The sequence below is a fragment of the Miniopterus schreibersii genome (genome assembly GCF_964146895.1).
Source record: "Miniopterus schreibersii genome assembly, chromosome: 11".
In the NCBI taxonomy this organism is placed as follows: Eukaryota; Metazoa; Chordata; class Mammalia; order Chiroptera; family Miniopteridae; genus Miniopterus; species Miniopterus schreibersii.
In genome coordinates, this window is record NC_138111.1 from 8,767,960 (window position 1) to 8,789,427 (window position 21,468).

General features: G+C 35.5%; 1 protein-coding gene across 1 annotated transcript in view; it reads right to left on the reverse strand.

Moving 5' to 3' along the window:
- Positions 1 to 21,468, reverse strand: part of RABGAP1 (RAB GTPase activating protein 1) — a 118,516-nt gene that overhangs the window by 78,060 nt on the left and 18,988 nt on the right. Inside the window, exons 3-10 of the mRNA XM_081151941.1 lie at positions 15,781 to 16,015; positions 14,674 to 14,878; positions 11,850 to 12,024; positions 10,704 to 10,861; positions 4,543 to 4,653; positions 3,661 to 3,727; positions 2,917 to 3,019; positions 1,733 to 1,902 (exon numbers count right to left, since the gene is read on the reverse strand). Coding sequence (XP_081008067.1) covers positions 1,733 to 1,902; positions 2,917 to 3,019; positions 3,661 to 3,727; positions 4,543 to 4,653; positions 10,704 to 10,861; positions 11,850 to 12,024; positions 14,674 to 14,878; positions 15,781 to 16,015 — 1,224 coding nt within the window. The remainder of the gene's footprint in view (positions 1 to 1,732; positions 1,903 to 2,916; positions 3,020 to 3,660; positions 3,728 to 4,542; positions 4,654 to 10,703; positions 10,862 to 11,849; positions 12,025 to 14,673; positions 14,879 to 15,780; positions 16,016 to 21,468) is intronic.

The window sequence follows — 21,468 nt, forward strand, 5'->3', positions numbered from 1 at the left end:
GGGCAGGCTGCAGTGTTAAAGGGGTAGTTATATGCTGCTAATATCTAAGTCTGAGCAAAGACTTGAAGGGACGAGGGTTTGAAGGAGGTGGACAGCAGAAAGTGGGATCCAGTATGTTTTGAAAGTTAACTTTCTGACAGATTGGGTATGAGGTGTGAAAAAGAAAAATTCTTGGCCTAAGCAACTATTAGGAGACTACGCCCATGAACTGAGATAGTAAAAGACATGTAAACAGAGCATTTTAGAGGTTGGAGATGAGATAATGAGAGCTTTCTGGACATGGTAAATTTGAGATATCCTGAAAGTTAAGTGAAAGAACTGTGCTTTAGGAGAGAGTTCACCTCTATCAAATGCTGCTGACAGGTCAAATAAGATGAAGACTCAGATTGACCACTGGATTTAGCAAGTTAGGTCATTGTAAACTTGATTTCTTTCAAGGTATTTTGATTCAAAGGAAAGCAAAACAAAACTCAGGCAACTTGGGTCAAGAAAACCTAATTGAAGGGAACAGAGATCTCATCTGCTGCCCACAACAAGAAAGAATATGAAGTTTTGACTTTGAAAAAATTGATTAAAAAAAAAATCAATACTCAGAGAAGACCATAACAGAATCTCTACAATCTATCATTAAAAATGTCTAATACATAATCTCAAATGATTAGACGGACAAAGAAACAGGAAAATGTGACTCACCAGACTTTAGAATGAGCAGTCAAGAATTTTTAAAGTAGGTATATTATAATTATGCTCAAGGATATAAAATAAATCTGTTGAAAAGAACAAAGAGGAAATCTCATAACAAAACAGAACCTATAAACAAAGAACCAAATGGAAATTCCAGAAATAAAAAATACAAAATCTGAAATAAAAAAATTCACTGACTGGGTTTAACAGCAGATTGAAGATGACAAAAGAAAGAGTCAAGTGAAATTTCAGACAAGTCAACAAAAAATATCCTATCCTATCTGAAGAAAACAATCAAAAGATTTAAAAAAATAAGAGCCTCAGAGGTCTGTGGGATACCAAAATGTCTAATATATGTGAAACTAAAATCCCATAAGGAGAGAAAAGAGAGATGGGGCAGAAAAAAGGGTGAAAGCAGTACTAGGCCGGATTTCCCCCAAAAGTGTTTAAAAAAAAAAAGAAGAAAGAAAAGGCCAAAAATTTAACTTTAAAAATTCAAGAAGTCCAGAAAATCCTAAGACAAATAGGAAGAAAACCACACCTAGGCACATCATAGTTAAATGTCTTCAAAACCAAAGATAAATAATCTTAAGAGCAGCCAGAGAAAAATGAGTCATCACATACACAAGAACAATATAAATGTATGCTGACTTCTCATCAAAAACAATGGGAAAAGGAAGATTGTGGGATGACATCTTTAAAGAGCTGGGGGGGCACTCTCAACCCAGCATCTGATATTCAGTAAAAATATCCTACTGGAATGAAAGTGAAATAAAGACATTTTCAGATACAGAAGTAGATCTGCACTAAAAGAAAAGCTAAAAGAATTTCTACGGGTAGAAGGCAAGTGAGATCAGAGGAAACTTGGTTCTTTAGGAAGCAATGAAGAGCAACAAAATTGATAAATGGGCCAAATTAAAATTTTCCTCTTAATACATTTAAAATACACACAATCTAACAGCTTAAATTAATGATAAATCAGACTCAGAAGTGGTTTCTCCTTCCTTATCCCCTTCCCTGCTCCAATAGTTATAGACAAATACAGTACCTGTTTTAGTTTCAAAAAGAAATTTTCAGTAGTACTTCGTTTGCTGAAGGGCCAGAATAACCTTTCATTAGGTGAGCAAACTCGAACTTTTGTCTCTAGGAGAAATCGAACAGGCTCCTGTACTTCTGTTATCACCAAATCAACAGCTGTGGTCATAAACAACACTTTATCTAGAGAGGAGAGAAGCAAATAAAAAAATGAAAGTATATTTGCTCAAGTGATTAATATAAAAGTAATTACTTTTATTATAAACTTTTAAGATATCTTAAGGTAATTCATTAACTAAGAATTTAAAATAATCAGATAAATCTCTGTTCTGAAAATTTATTTTCTGGATTAAGAATTCTTTTTTAGGGTAGATTCTTTAAAGCAGAATTAGTATGTGAGAGGAGTACACGTTACAGCTTATGAAATATACTGTCAAACTGTTTTACAATAGTGACATGGCTTTTTTATGCCACTCTCACCAAGACTGGGATTTCTCAACTTTTAAAATCTTGGTTAATAATGGTAACTCTTTATATCCCTTATCCTTTTATCTATAATGCTATGAATAACAGGAAAAAATGAAGGGGAAAAAATGCTCAATAAGAGGCACTAGTTAAGCAAATAATGTTACATTTTCAGGATAGGACATTATGCAGCCATTAAATGACATCTGGTGGAGGTGAACACTTAAAACCTGTATAACCCTGTTGACCAATGTCACCCCAATACATTTAATTTAAAAATAAAAAGACATTGGGAAGAGTATGAAGTATCTTCGAAAAGGTTATTTATGCATAGAATATCTGAAAAGCTATACAAGAAACTGGTCACAGTGGTACCCTGTGGAGTGTGGACCTAGGGACTGTGGTAGATTTTTATTTTTCTCAATATATCCTTGAATTTTTAACTATATATGCATATAATCTCTCTCCACAAAAATAAATAAAATTTAAACACCTGTAAATAAGTGAGTACAGAAGTAGAAAAGGGAGCAGGGAAGGGAAAAATGAGGTGGGGAGGGAGGATTGACACTTTGTTTGCATGTCAAATTTAATAATAAACTCAAGAACTATTAAAATTCTTTGGTTTCACTAGAATTAGGTAAGCACTGGATACTTGTCAAATAAGTGGTCCTAAGGTTTGGGTATCTTCTTGGGACTAAAATTTCTGTCCATGATGTCAGCAATCTTCATTACCTTTAGGAGTTTCTTCATTTACAACTTGAAAATGTGGGGATTTTGGATTCCAGCTCCCAGTGATGACATAAGACTTTCCATCTGAACTTTTGCCCATAGATTCCTAAAGAAAAGAGTAAAACAAACATTAATGCTAAAGTAAGGAAACAACAGCAAACCCCCATTTCACTACCTTTAAAAATAGGGGTTGCAGAAATATAAGAATATGAAAGAAAATCAGATTTTTTTTTTAACGGTAGGAGTATATTTGAATAATTACAGTTAAAATGAAAGATGTATCAACTATTTGTACAACTGTCCCTGAAAATTTATACAGTAAATGCTTCTAAACCGTATCAACCTGTATAAACATTAGAGAAATTTACTACCTAAACCTGTATGTTAAACACTTCTGTCAAGTGAATAATTACTACATAAATTTTAGTACTGAAAATACTCATATAATAGATTTAATACTAATACTGCCTACTTTTATAAAGTTAATGATAGTGTGCAAACATTTCTCTCACAACTCTTCTCCTTTGATTCCACATCAACCCTACGTCATAAACAAGAACTATTCATTAAAATACAGTCAAGAAGCTAGTAAATATCAGTCAGAAATAAATCCCCTTATCTTTATTGCTTTATAGCTTACAAGGACATCTTCATAAATGTGCTTTAATTTTAGATTCAGATGGGATAAAGTGAAAACGTTTACTGAGGAAACAGTGTATAATTGAAAAAAGTTTTTTAAATCCTTACCAAATCTAACAAGTGCATGTCACTATTTCGAACATCTTTTCCTGGGCTAAGGAGAAGACCAAAACACCTGCAAAGAAAGAACTGACATAAATTTGGAAAAAAGAACACAAAAAAGATTTTAAATTAGGTCACTTAAAAAAATTCTTATTGATGGAAAAAAGGACACACTAAAATTATCAATGAATTAGTACTGCCAAAATAATCCCCTTACTTCTTGAATTCAGATAAGCAAATTCTGTGTTTTCCTTTTATTATCACATAAAGTCAGCATATTTATGAAAGAGTCACAGGAGTTAATTCAAAGTGAATGAAGTAGGCCCTGGCTGGGTAGCTCAGTTGGTTAGAGCGTCATCCTGATACACCAAGGTTGCAAGTTTGATTCCTTGGTCAGGGCACATACAAGAAGCAACCAGCGAGTAAGTGGAACAACAAATCTCCCCCACTCCCACCTTCCTCCTCACCCATCTCTCTTTCCAAAAATCAATTAAAAGAAAAAAATACTTTTAATTAAAAAAACAACAATAAAGTGAATGAAGTAACCACTGAATAACCAAAAGAATCTGTAGGGGAACAAAATATTTGCAAATACATTTTTTTTCTTTAATCCTCGCCTGAGGATACATTTTTATTAATTTGCAAGAGAGAGGGGGAGAAAAGGAGAGAGAGAAACCTCGACTGGTAGCTCAATCTGGGATTGTATCCGAAACCTAGGTATGTGCCCTGACCTGGAATCAAACCTGAAACCTTTTGGTGTACGGCACAACGCTCTAACTGAGCAACCTGGCCAAGACGCAAATACATTTTTGAATACAGTATATTACTCCACTAGACTGATTAAAAATTACAATTTACATTTAAGCTAAACTTATAAGAAATGTTTACCTTTCAATGGCAAGTTCTTTATTAGTTGTTTGCTGCACATAGATGACAATCTTCTTATCAATTCCTTGGCGTAGTTTAAAGCATTGTCTGTCCTTATCTTTAGGAACTGCACTGTAGAACAACATATTTCATTAATTTTGCAAAGTACTTTCTTGTGACATATACCAGAACAATTTTTGTTATGTTATGAAAACCAGGCACAAAAAAGAAATCAGATTCAATTCTTTTATGTGTGTGGTTTCCAAATAATAACAGATTTTTCTAGACTCCTTTACTAAGATTCTTTGATTTTTTAAAATCTGTGTTATAAAATGTCCTTAAATTGGTTACTGTATAAATGTAAAGGAATAGGTACTCAGAGCTCTCATGTAGCTTTCTGCAGTATCTTCTAATGGTTCTGTTGCCATTCTCTTGAAGTTGTACAGTAGTAAGATACAATTTAGATTTGCTGCATATTGGCTGCATCTGCCTCTTGATGTGAAAATATCATCATCATTGTATGTAATTCACTAAACCATTTATAAAAGCTAGAAGAACCAATCCTCTGTCACCTAAAATGTGGCTTTAGTTTTTCTTTTTTGTTCCTGTAAAAATTAGATATTTGTAAGGCATCTAGCATCCAGCTGCTCAAAAAAATGTTAGTTTTCTTTCTTTTTAGTCACTGTTTCTGACAAACTATTATTGCCTGATTTATTTAAATATGTAAGAAAAGATACTTAATCACAGATCCTTTGAATTTCAAAACCAAGGTGCCTTCAAAAAATCAGAGAAGAAGAAGATACAACGAACAGGAAGCTGTTGCCTATTACTTCCTTAAGCAGCGATAAGCTAATTGTAAACCTGTGTAATATAGGCATACTTCATTTTATTTCACATTTCTTTATTGTGCTTCACAGATAATGCATTTTGAAGGTTTATAACAACCCTTCATTAAGCAATTCTATTGGCACCATTTTCCCAAAAGTATATGTTTACTTTGTGTCTGTCTGTCGCATTTTGGTAACACTTGCAGTATTTCAAATTTTTCATTATTATTATATTTGTTATGGTGATCTGTGATCAGTAATCTTTGATGTTACTATTGTAATTGTTTGGGACACCCATGTAAGGTAGTAAACTTAATTGATAAATGCTGCATGTGTGTTCTGACTGCTTCACCAACTGGCTGTTCCCGCCCCCCCCCCTCCCCTCAAGCTCCCTATTTCCTGAGACACATCAATATTAAAATTAGCCCAATTAATAACCCTACAATGGTCTCTAAGTGTTCAAGTAAAAGGAAGAGTCACAAGTCTCTCACTTTAAATCAAAAGCTATAAATGATTAAGCTTAGTGAGGAAGGCATTTTGAAAGCCAAGGCAGGCTAAAAGCTCAACAACAGTCAGCCAAGTTGTGAATGCAAAAACATTCCTGAAAGAAATTAAAAGTGCTACTCTAGTCAACACATGAATGATAAGAAAGAGAAACAGCCTTATTGCTGACATGGAGGAAGTTTGGGGTCTGGATAAAAGATCAACCAGCTACAACATTCCCTTAAGCCAAAGCCTAATCCCAAGTAAGGCCTTAACTCTATTCAAACCCATAAAGGCTAACAGAGGTGAGAAAACTGCAGAAGAAAAGTTTGAAGCTAGCAGAGGCTGGTTCATGAGGTTTTAAGGAAAGAATCCATCCCCATAACAAAAGTGCAAGATAAAGCAGCAGCAAGTGCAGATGGAGAAGCTGCAGCAAATTATCTACAAGATCTAGCTGAGATAATTAAGGAAGGTAGTTCCACTGAACAACAGATTTTCAATATAGATGAAATAGCCTTATATTGGAAGAAGGTACCATTTAGGGCTTTCAAAGCTAGAGAGGTGAAATCAATGCCTGGCTTCAAAACTTCAAAAGATAGGCTGACTCTCTTGTTAGGGTCTAATGCAGCTGGTGACTTCAAGTTGAAGCCAATGCTTATTTCCATTCCAAAAACCTTGGGGCCCTTAAGAATTAGGCTAGCTCTGGTCGGTTTGGCTCAGCTGGTTGGAGCATCATCCCATGCACCCAAAGGTCAGGGGTTCGATTCCCAGTAAGGGCACATATGGGGATCGGGGGTGCATATGGGAGACAACTGATTGATGTTTCTCTCTCACATCAATGTTTCTCCCTCTCCCTTTCTAAAATAAAAAGTAAAATAAAAAATATTTATGCTAAATGTACTCTGCTTGTACTCTATAAATAGAACAAAGCCTAGATAACAGCAAATCTGTTTACAACATGGTTTACTGAATATTTTAAGCCCACTGTTGAGACCTTCTGCTCAGAAAAAACGATTTCTTTCAAAATATTACTGGTCATCCAAGAGCTCTGATGGAGATGTACACTGCGACTGATGTTGTTTTCATGCCTGCGAACACAACATGCACTCTGCAGTCCATGGATGAAGGAGTAATTTCAACTTTTAAGTCTTACGATTTAAGGAAACACATTTCATAAGATTATAGCTGTTACGATGGATCTAGGCAAAGTAAACTGAAAACCTTCTGGAAAGAATTCACCATCCTAGGTCCATTAAGAACATTCATGATTCAAGGGAAGATGTCCAAATACCAAGTTAACAGGAGTTTGGAAAAAGTTAATTCCAGTCTTCCTAGATGACTTCAGTAGAGGAGATAACTGCAGATGTGGTGGAAATAGCAAGAGAATTAGTATTAGAAGTGGAGCCTAAAGATGTGACTGAACTGCTATAAAACTTTAATCAATAAAGAATTGCTTCTTATGGACGAGCAAAAACGTGGTTTCTTGCGATGGAATCTTCTCCTGGTGAAGATGCTGTAAAGACTGTTAAAATGACAACAAAGGATTTGGAATATTACATAAACTTATGGTAAAGCAGTGGCAGGATTTGAGAGGACTAACCCCAATCTCAAAAGAAGTTCTACTGTGGGTAAAATGCTATCAAATGCTAGCATCACATGCTACAGAGAAATTGTTTGTGAAAGGAAGAGTCAATCGATGCAACAGACTTCATGGTTGTCTCATTTTAAGAAACTGCCACAGCCACCCCCACCTTTCAGCAACCACCACCCCAATCAGTCAGCAGCTATCAATATCAAGACAAGACCCTCCACCAGCAAAAGGACTATGACTCCCTAAAGGCTCATATGATGGTTAGCATTTTTAAGCAATAAAGTATTTTTAAATTAAGGTACACAGATTTTTTTTAGACATATGGTATTGTACACTTTCACTATAGTACAGTACAAACGTAATTTTTATATGCACTGGTAAACCAAAAAAACTTTGTGACTTTTATTGCAATATTCACTTTATTGCAATGGTCTGGAATAGAATCTGCATTCTCTAAGGCATGTCTGTAACTCTAAAAATAATACTAACCATACAGTTTAAATCAGCTTAAGAAAAAAGTTGGAAAATATTCTTAAAATGACATTTTACCAAAATAATCCCTTAGTCTCCCACACACTTGTTCTAGTTCCTTTGTTCTCAAAGGCAAACATCTGCCTATGCAATCAGCCAATATGAAGCAAATCTAAATGGTGCCTTATTACTGAACAATTTCAAGAGAATGGCAACAGAACCATTACAAGATACTATAAAAAGCTACATGAGAGCTCTGAGTACTTATTCAAACTAAAAAGTGGCTCTGAAGAAATAAAATTAGTTTGAAGCTCCTCTACGTTTATATAGTAACCAATTCAAGAATATTTTATAACACAGATTAAAAAACAAATCAATGAATCTTAGCAAAGGAGTCTAGAAATGACAAACATGTATAACCATTTGCATACCAAACGGTTATATATTTGTGGCTGACAGAATTTTCATCTATAACGATAAACATAGGTCTCAATTTTCAGCTGATAATAGGTACACTCGTTCTCTATGTTCAGTGGATGCTGAAACATAAATATTCAGTTGACCCTGGACCAATGTGGGCGGGGGTTAGGGAACCAAACACCTGCTCCCCACCTACAACTTAAGTTGACCCTCTGCATACATAGATTCCCAAATACAGATCGAAAATACTGTTTTTGATTTATAGTTGTACCCATGCTGTGAAACCTGGTGACAGGTGGGCTGTTATGCTTACTGAAAAATATCTGTGTATGTGTGGACCCACACAGTTCAAATCCATGTAGTTCAAGGGTCAAGGTAATCTATTCTCTCAGCAGCATTTAAAATATCAACAATGGAAATGAAGTTGTCTTGGGTGTCCTGAGTCTGAAGGGCAAGGAAAAACCACATTAACAGGAAGCAGAGTGCAGAGCATAAGCAGTGGAAGTTTACTCACTGATCTCAGAGGATCTAGATTATATTTTTGGTCTTGTTATTATATCACTGAACGAATTCAACCAGATAATTTTACATGTTATATGAATTAAAAAACTGAGGTCCAGGCTTAACTTCCCTGGGTTTCTTTACATGCATATAAAAAAAGGACAATATTAAATACACAGCCTATCTAACTGGGTTAGATTAAATAAGATAGAAAATAAGTCCTTTGAATGGTATCAATGAAAATGACCCACCTTCCTAAGGGCTAAAGTGAAAGGCATGTTTCTAACTTTAATAATGTAAGAATTACACTTTTTCAGGAATGTAAAGAAGAGCATTAATCCTTGCCACAGCACTTTGCCTACATTATGTTATGGTAAAACCAAATAGCAAAATCACTGGATAAATGAAACTGCACTTGACAAGTTCAAATCTGACAAAGAAAAGAATACTTTTCAATGATGTTACACAACACTATTTTCTACTATAAACTACAAATTCGGAAAAACCATGCAACAAAAAGAGATCAGTGCCCTAACAAATATGACAAACAAATCTGACCATCCAAGAATTTCCTGTATAGCATCTCTTTGGCATGAAGGTAAATAGAATAGGGATTTTTGTAATTGTGATCATTCTACCTTGAATACATGGCCTGATTGCAACAGGAAGTTATTCTAGTGCTTCTCTTCTGAGATATCTTAGAAATCTTTCCTGTTCATAATTGGAATTTATAACAGAATCTACATAAATATCTTTAATGAAGGAAAACAATATGGTTAAATGTGTTGTTTCTTAAAAAGGGAAAAAATACTACAAGGTTTATAGGGCAGGAATGCATCCTGCAGGAAGCACCACAGCACAGTTTTGCTCTGAGGATATAAATAAAGCAAATGGGAAAGCACAGAACACCACGCCGCATACACTTTAGCGCACAAATCAAAAAGTTAAAGCTGCATTATACACTAAATTGGCCACCAGATGGCATGACAATTCCAAAATCTTTGAAGGGAAACTATAATAGTTTTCCAAATGAACTAGAGTGCCACTGTGCCTTTTGATTAAAAAGCAAAATATTAAAAATTAATATTTTGATGTAATTTCACTTTATCCATTTTATGAAGTAGTTGTAGAGAAAACAGACTTCTTCTCTATGCAGCTATCAATTATAATCCCAAGAAGCACCCATTTTGTGATATGGGTTATGGAGAAAAACTCCAATCATCTTGCTACCATAATATTTTAAAGTTAGAAAGGATCTTAGTCCACCCACCTCATTTTATAAGTAAGGAAACTATCACCAGGAAATGTAAAAAAACTTGGAAGAACTCACACTGTTAATAGTAGCGACAGTTAAACTAAACCTAAGTTTTTATTTCTGTTCCAGGGTTCTTTTCACTACTCAAAAAAGTATCATTTTACTTAAAAACCCAAACCATTTATTTCTGACCTAATATGCAAGGTTAGACTTCAGACAGACCTCATTTGTCTCCTTCCAACGTGTTTAGATAAACTTTAGTGGTAAAACCTGATTCAACAGCCTTAAGATCTTCAGATTATAAAAAGAAATAAACCAACCAACTGAAAACAAAACAAAGCCTCCAGCAAAACATATTCAGCTACAAATCCAGCTGACTTAGCTTCTGTTATTATCTAATAGAATATAGTAATGTGACATTTTCCCACATGAATTTTTTTTAATTCTTCAAATGTTACCTCTGCAAATTTGCCTATTTCTTTTCCTTTATCACTTACATTAAAAAAAGAAACTCCTACCTAAAAAAGCAATCATTTTATAGTATGAAAGTTAAGATAGTCTGACCTGGTGTTTCCCTTGAACCACAGATAACATAATACAATCTCAAAAAAATAAGTAAATTAAGATGCCCTACCTAAAATAACCTTTACCATCATCTTCTTTTATTTCTAAAGACACAGAGAAGGTAAAGATGTCACTGTCAGGAGTCTGGGGAGCAGCAGTGGCTGAAAGTGGGGTCTGCTTGGCAGAACGGCGGAAGGCAGTGGCAAAACTGTAGAGTATCCGGCTTACCTACAACCAGACATGTTAGGAAATGGGCTGTTATTACAGAAATAAAATATTTTTATTAAAGCTGAATTCATTACCTACTTTTTTGGGGAAAGTAATTCCTTTTTTCCCATTAATTTCCTTTTTAAAATTATTCTTTAATTTCAGCTTTATTGAGGTATAACTGACATAAAATTTTAAGATATTTAAAGTGTACATCATGGTTAATTTGATGTATGTATACATTGTGAAAGGATTCCCCCTATTGATGAATTAACACATCCATCACCTCACACTATCTCCCCCCCTTGGTGAGAAATTTAAGCTCTACTCTCTTAACATGTTTTAATCATACAACACAGTGTTATCACCTATAGTCACCATGTTACACATGGCATTCTCAAGCCTTATTCATCTTACAGATGAAAGTTTGTACTCATTTATTCACCTCTCCCTACTGCCCCTAGCCCCTGGGCAACCCCTATTCTACCCTCTGTTTCTATGAGTTTGACTCTTCTGTTATTTAGATTTCCTATTGCTATCTTTTGGTAAATTATCTAATTTGTTATGCCTAAAAGCAAGCAATTACTAAGTGGTCAGTGATGAGGTTTTAAAAAAGAAATGTTGTAAACACTAAAAATCCAACTGAAAAATGATTTTCTAAATTGTCAGAAATTATCTGAATACATTTATCACAATAAAAATAATTACGAAAGTTTAGCTCTAAAAGAATAGTTTGTAAATGTGCTTGTAAATCATTGCTGGAACCAAAATGCCCATCTAACCCAGTAAGGAAGCAGCCAGCTGGTCCCCTCTGACACTCTTGGCAACAAAGCTTGGTTAACTACACCTTCCGTTTATTCACTTTCAGTCCATCAGGCTGGAACAAACAAAACACTTGGAGAGCATCTCATCTGGCTTGTATGCGACCAGAATACATACTGCATCCATGTCAACACAGTGAGGGTACAGGTGGATCTCACTTGCAGACCCTATTCTCTTAATGACTTACAGCTTCTTGTATTTCACACCGGAAGACATGTATCCTGAAGAGCTCTGCATTGTAATGACTTTCAGTGAAAGCAAAACAGTCGCTCTCAGGAGTTCCATCATGCCCTCTGACACAGAAGAGGATTTTGTAGATAGGGTAGTTTGCTATTTCGGTGTTTGTCTGAGGATCTAAGAGTCTGTCCAGAAAACAAAAGATATAAAGAGATTAGAGGGATTGTGGACTATTTTCACTACATCTGTATTATGATTTGAGACTCATCTATCTAGCAGGAAGTTCATATAAACCTTTTGTGGAATGCTAACCATATTAAATTTTTTAAAAAATATATCTTTATTGATTTCAGAGAGAGGTAAATAGAAACATCAATGATGAAAGAGTCGTCACTGATCGGCTGCCTCCTGCACTGAGCCAACAACCCTAGCATGTGCCCTGACTGGGAGTCGAACCACGATCTCCTGGATCATAGGTCGATGCTCAACCGCTGAGCCATGCCCGGCCGTGCTAACCACATTAATTTTAAGTCCTGATAATTAAATCATATGTGGACTCCTTAAGTTACTGATTACATAATTCCGTGGTATTAAAAACTACATAATACTCATATTGTAGGGAGGCAATCAGGAAGGCATAAATAACACGTTTCTTATACAGTCTGTAACTAAATAAAGACTAGAACAAGGAGTAAATTAGACTACCAAAAGAAACCATTAAGGCTTGGCTTCTCATTATCTACTAAAAGAATGACCTAATCTGCTTTATTATTTAAAAAAATAAAAAGCTGATGTGTTTGTCAATGTAAAACATGTTCTTTCGATTCACGGCAAATAAAGGGAGAGAGGCTACAGAAAGTTAACACTTAAGAAAAAAAATTAATAAAAAAATGCCACTCACTGAAAAATCAAAGGAATGTAATTCATTCAAAAATTTATTCATTCAACAAATATTGATGTGATACCTACAACATTCCAGGCTCTGTTCTGACTACTGACGACACACTATAAAAGGACTAAAAAGAAACTGCAATTTCAACACGAGGCTGGGGCATCGATGGGGAAGGCCTAGGAATCCCTGTGCATAATGGAAATACCTAGAAAGGGACCTAATCCAGGTTCAAAGGCACTTTGATAAAAACTCTCGCCGTGGCTGGGTTATTCAGCTAGTTAGAATATCGTCCCGATACGGCAAGGTTGCAAGTTCCACCTCTGGTTAGAGCATATACAAGGAGTAACCAATGAACGCAAAAATAAGTGGAACAACAAATCAATGTTTCTCTCTTTCTCCCCCTCCCTTCCTTGCTCTAAAATCAATTAAAAAAATTTTTAAACTCTGAAAACATGGGGCAAGAGGAACTGATTTTCTCATATCTTTATAGAATTAAAATATATTAGAACAAAGCATAACTTCAGTTGGGGAATGACTACTACGAAGCATATCGAAATGAGTGCTAAAAAATACTAAAAGTTTCACATTAATAAATATAATTAAAATTATGATTTGAGAGTCTATAAAATAGTTCTTTACTCAGAGAAGAACTACATATACAGATTTTTGGAATATTAAATAATTAACTTACTATTATCCACATACACAGCTGATAAAGGTATAAACTGGATCAATATTTCTAGATTGCTGTTTGGCAATATATCACAAGCAATAAAAATGGGTAAACCTTTGACTCAATAAGTCTACTTCTAGGAATTTATAAGTCTATGTCTAAGGAAATTGAAAAAAAAATACAAAAATTTAGCTCAAAAAGACCTATTTTAAGAAAAATATAGGGGGAAAGCACAGGTAAAACACATATGTGCCCATATAATAAAAGCGTAATATTAGCTGTTCTTAGTAGTACTTTTCTCATTTTAAAAATCTAAAATGTCTAATGTAAGAAATTGGTTATTTCTAAATAATCTATCATGTGCCACCATATATTAAAAATTTTAATATTTATTGATATGGAAAGAGTCACGACATAAAACTAAGTGAAGAAAGCATGTTATAGGATGGTATGCGTATTTCTATTGTTAAAAATATTGATTCTAATAGTTATATAATTATATATGCAGGTATATCCATACATACACAAACATATACACATACAAACACACAAAGAGGGTCTTAATAAATCAAAATGTTAACTGTATTTATTAATTAGTAGAGTTAATTAAGTAGAATTGAGTATTTTCCTGAATTTTTGCTTATTTATGTTCTCTGATTTTTCTGAAATAATCATGTACTGAACTTTTTATAATAGGGGGAAATGTTATTTTATTTTTAGCTGTGTTCATCTGATTATTTAGAATTTTGTACTTAGCTAGTTAACACAGACATTTAATTGTTGTTATTGATTCTAGTTAGTATAAACAACAGCCATTTCTATAGACTTTTCTGGGTCTCAGTTTCCTCATCTTAAAAATTAAGAGACTATACTGGAATAGTTAATATTTACCAACAGGTTGTTGTTGTAATCTCCAAAATCAGCATTAAGCTCCATATTGAACTAATGTGTCAAGCTAATATTTGTACAGGGGGAACATGGAAAACACAAATTATTGGCAGACTCTCATGTCAACATATTTCAATTATCCCCAAAACATTTACATTTCTAATATGCTACACACAATTGGAGTAGAGTATTTAAAAAAGCCTGTTCAAACGAGTCACTATTTTTCTTAAGGGTCACAATACTTGGAAGACATGATAAGTGCCAGAACTAAACATTACATGAATGAAATAATTATGTGTTTTGTTCACCATTGCTTATTTCTAAAACTACAGGTCAGAAATCTGACCAAATGTTACAAATACTTCAAGAAGCTGGCCTTACCGCACGGTTCCTTCAGAAACATTCGGCACCGACAGGGTTACATCCAGTGAAATCTGACACTGGCTTCTTAAGATGGACATCATCCTCAAGGCCTCCACTTCACTTCTGGGCGCATTTACTGATGCACAGCCTAAGTAAGTGAGCTTGCTGAAGACCACACTGTCCTCATCGGCCACCGGAGTGAAAGGACTGGACCCTTCAGAATCTGAAAGAAATGATAATGAGATGGCTATTTTATTTGATATTTTGTTGACATGAAAACCATGTAAAAATCTACAAGTTATATTTAGGTTCTAAAATTAAGCACTAATGAGATAACACCCCATTGCCCAAGAAGAAGTGCTCATTAAAGCCAGAAATCTCACATTAGAACTGTCACCAACACCAAAATTTTCAGGTATTGCTGTAGTGTCAATCCCAAGTCTAAAAGATGACCTGAGATTCAGATCCGATATACTTTTTTGATTCTTCTAATTTGTTTTGACTTTGTAGTTTACACTTAGGAGAAAACAAAACAAACAAAAAAACCCTTTAGTATTTCACCCTTCTGAAAAATCCTGTCTGTCTTCTTTCTGACCTGCAGTGTTGTAATTACTTCTCTCATTCATCATCTTAGCCACTTAAATTCTCTTAATCCCTGTGCCTACCCTTTCCCAATAAACATCGGCAGTTTTAACTCGCTCCTCTCACCACTGAGCCTTTCTAACTTTAGCCTTTTCCTCCTTCAGCTCTTCTTCAACTTGGCAACTATTCCCAGAGCTGTAGCACACGCCTGGAGCACATCTCTCACCACACGTTACTCCTCCATTTGTCCAACACTGCACACAGACTCCTCCTTTCCTGGAAGAATCTTTAAACATTTTGAAGTAAGATTCCCTAATATCATTTAACTATTTCTCTTTCTTTAGAATAAATGACATACATTTAAAGGGAAATCAGAATGGTACATCTATTTACCTCTCTTACATTCCCCTAAATCTTGAATCTGGATTCTAGAGAACACAGATAATGGTTTTTGCTCACTCTGAATCAAACCTAGAACAGGGTAGACACTCAAATATTAAAAACAATAACCTTCAGTTACGCAAGCAATGCAGCAATCCTAACCTCCTTGTCCAGGTTTCACTGGCAGGCTCATCTCTGGTTTTTGGAGCCCTACTAATGGCACAGGGTTAATGGTGGATGAAGCTGAGAGCGGATTAGAAAGAGGCCCATCTCCTTCGCCTTCCAGTTGCGACCTTTCCACAAGCTCCTTTTCCCCTGGCTGGTCGTCCATTGGAGGATCCATCAGCACATCTGCCAGCTCTTTTTGCAGCTGCTGCTCACTTCCATTCCCTATAATCTAAGGGTCACAAATAGATGCAATCAGCGAAGTGAGAGAGAGAGAGAGAGGCCAGGCCTGATACAAATGGGTCTGAATTCTAGAGAAATCAGCATTTCTTTTGATATAAAGATATCTTCTGAATGTTTTTATAAAACAGAATAAGTCAAGATATGCAATAAATAAAAAAATGCAGCTGCCCTCTTAATTCATAATTTTTTTCATGAAAAAGTTTATAGTGACTTTGAGACTAATACCCAGAAATATATGTGATAGTCTGTCAATGTTATTACACGTTTTCTACAGTGTCCTAAACAACAATTAAAATATTTGTTATTCTACTGCCTGGTGAAAAATAATGCTGTTAGGATGAGTATCTTTAGCAGCTTCTCTTATTGTTGAGAAAAAGGAAAAACGTGTTTGCGTCCAGAAGTTATCAATAGAAACATACGTATTAGGTAATAAAATTTCACATGTACTTTACCACTCCTGCTGTAAGTAAATCTCTTGTATTTCTGAGGAAGACTTCTCTGATATGCACAAGTTCTTAAAAGTTCTGAGACACTTGAATAAAGCTGGGGAGGCGCATGTATAAAATGTTCCTGAGGAACAGAAGCAATCCATTTCAATGTAGAGTATTTTTCTAGAGTCATGATGGTTTATTATTAGTAGCTCAACAAGGAAGCAAACAAGAGCAAAATCAAGTGGAGCCTGCCCAATGCTAAGAAAAAACCACAAGTGACAAAACCCAGTATGGTCACTAAATACTTATTCAAGAAACACTAGGAAATGTAAAAGAGTTTAGGAAAAGGAAAGTCACGATGAAAAAGGGGGCTGATTTGGAGACTTTCTGAAGGCTAAAACCTGACAAAAAGTTAAAAGGGGTGGGGCTATGAGACTGCTAGAGAATGAAGTCTTCCCAGTAGAGTCAATACAGAAGCTGAGAAGCAAAGTTCCAGTTACAGAGGTACCTCTGGACTACCAAGCAACCCAGTTCAAACATCTTTTATAACTTATAAACTTCAAGTCCCTTTGGCTGTAAATTATGATTGAGAAACAAACAGTCTTAAGTATTTTTTGCTGACATTTTCCCAAAGAAATTCTAACATGTCAGGCACTCCTGCCTTGGAAATAAGAGCCAGACAGATGTTCAGCCTCTTAGCTTTAATGACACACATGTCTGTTTCTGTGAACTTCATTTTATGTTACTGTTAATGGAACTACAAGTGGTACAGTCAAGTAATTTTAACTCTTGCTTATGCCTGATCCTATACCTCCACAAGTACAATCAAATCACTTTTTTAAAAGTGATGTTTTCAAAAGCATCTAAAAAACAAACTAGAACTTAGTTTCAATTAATCTCTTAGTTTTTCATTAATGGAGATGAAATACTGCATCACCAGAAGTAAACAATTGAACCCACATTGTTTTCTAAGAGGAAGGAGAACCAAGGAGGACAGTTAAGCCCGGCCGGGCGTGGCTCAGGCGATCAAGATTCGATTCCCGGTCAGGGCACATGACTGGGTTGTGGCCCGATCCCCAGTCAGGGGGCATGAAGGAGGCAGCCCATCAATGACTCTCTCGTCATTGCTGTTTCTATCTCTCTCCCTTTCCCTTCCTCTCTCTGAAATCAATAAAGACATAATTAAAAAAAAAAAAAAAAAAAGAGTTAAGCCCTGGCCAGGTAGCTCAGTTGGTTAGAGCATCGTCCTGATATCCCAAGGTTGTGGGTTCAATCCTCAGACAGGGAACACATAAAAATCAACCAATGAGTGTATAAATAAGTGGAACAACAAATTGCTGTTTCTCTCTCTCCCTCCCTCTCTAAAATCAGTTAAAAAATATAAAAAGGACAGTGCAGAGCTTCCTGAAAACAGAGGGAGAAAAGATATTAGACTACATGTTTAAGCAATTAGTAATTATAACTGGAAGGCTATCATTAAAAGAGGAAACTAAATTAGAAGACATTTCACATGCTATGAAGTATTTTGTTCTTTTCAACATAAGGCGTATACTATAAGTAAATTCAAGTTTTCTGTTGGATTGACTGCCTACATTGTAATATTTTCGCCAATCACAAAAATATACCTAACCTTGAAAGAAAATGTTTACGCATTTGTCTTTTGTGTTTATACACGTTCACCTCGCATTCTTCCCTCGTTTATAGTCTATAAACACAAGAACTGCCTTCTATTTCCTTAACTCTTGCTTAAAGACCAAGAAAAAGTAATACACACACAAAAATGTTGATTTTTTTTTAAAAATATATCTTTGATTTCAGAGAGAGGAAAAGAGAGAGAGAGAGAGAGAGAAACATCAATGATGAGATTCATTGATCCGCTGCCTCCTGCACGTCCCCGGCTGGGGATCGAGCCCGCAACCCAGGCGTGTGCCCTGACCGGGAATCGAACCCCGATCGCCTGGATCCTAGGCCGATGCTCAACCGCTGAGCCACGCCTGGCCGGGCAAAAAATGTTGATTTTTAAAAGCTGCTTTAAAATAGCAAACTAACATACGCCTTATTAGGTCCAATATAGTACTCAACAATTACATTAGATCAGTTGTGAACCTTCAATTCAACTTCAAAATTACTATCTGTAACATTATAATAAACATACTTAAATCAATTAAGCTAGTTTTTTTTAAAGATAGTCCATTAATCTTCCCTAGGCCTATCTGGGAAACAGTCAGCAATGCCTTTCAAGGTTTCAAATGTTGGCTTGCATCAGAGTCACCTGGAGAACTTGTTAAAACACAAACTGTTGGGCCTTGACAGAATTCCAAATCAGTTTAGCCTAGGGTGGGCCTGATAATTTGCATTTTAAAGAAGTTTCCAGGAGATGGTTATAGTGCTAGTCTGGGGACCACACTCTAACCATCAACCTTAATGGTTCTTAACCATGACTACATAACACAATTACCAGTATTACTAGAAACCATGTTAAAATTCAAACACCTGCTCCTCCCTCGGTCCTTTCACATCCTACCCTGACAACTAAGTCAGGCTCAGAAGTAGAGCTTGGGCACATGCATTTTTAAGAAACTCCACAGGTGATTTACAAAATAGGAGACAGGCTAGATTAAGCCAGGCAGCAGGTTGTATTTGTTGATGCCTGTATAGATGAACAACAGCTTAAACAACCCAGCAACTGCTTATCTCTAGACTTCTTGTTACAATAGAAAATAAACCCACAATTAGTAGGGCCTTTTGTTCCTAGCTGCCAACAGCATTCCAAACAGATATCCCAATCAGCTCTAAATAAATATAATTGCAGGTAATCAAGACACTGTGGTATTAATGAAAAGGGCAGACATATAGATCAATAACAAAATAGAATCCAGAAATAGATCCACACATATACAGCCGATTGGTTTCAACAAAGTTGGCAAGGTAATTCAAGAAAGGTAATAAAACAAAACAAATGGTGCTAGAACAATTAACTTGACACCCATACACATGCAAAAACATGAATCTCAACCAATACTTCATATCATATACAAAAATTAACACAAAATGGATAACATCTAAATGTAAATCCTAAAACTATAGAACTTACAGAAAAAAATAAGAGAAAATCTTTGGGACACAATTTTTTAGGACACAAAAAGTATGCATAAAAGAAAAAAACTGATAAAATGAACTTTATCAAAACTATAAATGTCTGCTCAAAAGATGCTGTTAAGAGAATGAAAAGACCAGCCAAAAACTTGGAGAAAATATTTGCAAATTATATATTTTATGAAGGATTTATATCCAGAATCTATAGTGAACTCTCATAACTCAGTAAGAAAACAAGCAACCCAGTTTTAAAAAATGGCCATTTCACCAAAGATACAGGAATGGCAAATAAGCACATGAAAGAAATTCAATATCACTGGCCATTTAAAAAACTGAAACTACAATAGTATGCCTCTATATACTTATAAGAATGGCTAAAATTAAAAACAAAACAATCCTGACAATACTACGGGCTGGCAAGGATTGGAGCAACTGAAAAACTCTCATGTACTGCTGGTGGGAAGGCAAAATGGTACAGACACTTTTGCAGTTTTTGTAAAACTTTAGAAAGTTAAATATATATTTACCATATGACTCACTCCTAGGTATTGACTGAAGAAAACTAAAAACGTGTCTATACAAAGGCCTGTGTGCAAATGTTTATAGCAGCACTAATCATAATTGCAAAAACCTGAATACAAAGTAAACATTTATCGATTGGTGAATGGATGAACAAATGGCCACATACCTACACAATGTATCCCACTGTATAGATATATGGCATCTATACAACGGAATACATCTCAACAATAAAAAGTAATAAATTACTAATACACACAATAACAAGGATGAATCTCAAAGGCATTCTAAGTAAAATAAGCCATACACAAAAGACTATGTATTGTATAATTCCATTTATATGGCATTCTAGAAAAGGCAAAACTACAAGGACAGAAATTTGACCATTGGCTGCCAGGGCTGGGAAGGAGGAAAGAGGAGAGACTAAAAAGAGGCACAAAGGGACTTTTTGGAGTAATGAAAATATTCTGCATTTTGACTGTGATGGTGGTGGTGACAAAAGAGTTTACATTCATTCAAGGTCACAGAACTATACACCTAAAAGGGTTGCATTTTACTGTGTGTAAATTTTACCTCAATAAACCTGACTTAAAATAAAATATATTGAGTGCGCTCTCCCTCCCAGGAGCATCCTTCCCCTTCTTCTACCCCACAGGTGTGCATCTCCTAAACTCTAAGGGGCCCCACAAGAACTGTAATGGCAGCAGCTCATCCAGGGCTAACCTTCTGAACCTGTCTCCAAGGCTCCCTTTTCTCTGGCTTCTCAGTGAACCAAAGCAGCCCGGCCTAGTCTCTCTCCTATTGCTTCTTCTATCCTAGGCCGTTCCTTGTTTCACTGTCCCCAGCTTTAATAAATGTACTCTCAAAATTAAAAAATAAAGAATATATTGATAGTGTGGGAGGCTATGCATATGTGGGGGCAGGAATTATATGGGAAATCTCTGTACCTTCCTCTCAATTTTGCCATCAATCTAAAACAGCTCTACAACATAGAAGAAAAAAAGAAAAAAATGTGGTTTCTACTAACGATGCAATTCAATACAACTGTTCCTTTTTTCTATCTGCCACTCAAAAGGTGTCCTTCCAGGATTCTGTTTTTGGCAATAACCTCATTATATAGGCCCTCCTATGCCATCTCACCTCCTCACGATACATAAATAATCACTAATCTATTCCTACAACCCCTTCCTCAACTGTCTACTGGACAGACCCCTTCAGCTAGATACTCCAAACTTACTTCATCAAAACTTAACTCACTATTTGACTGTCCTCCTGCATCATTTTTTTAAACAAATCAATGAATTGCACTACAATCCACTCAGTGGCCAAATGAAGGATCACAATCATCTTCGACTCCTTTCATTCCCACACTACTCATACATCCCATTGATCCTTA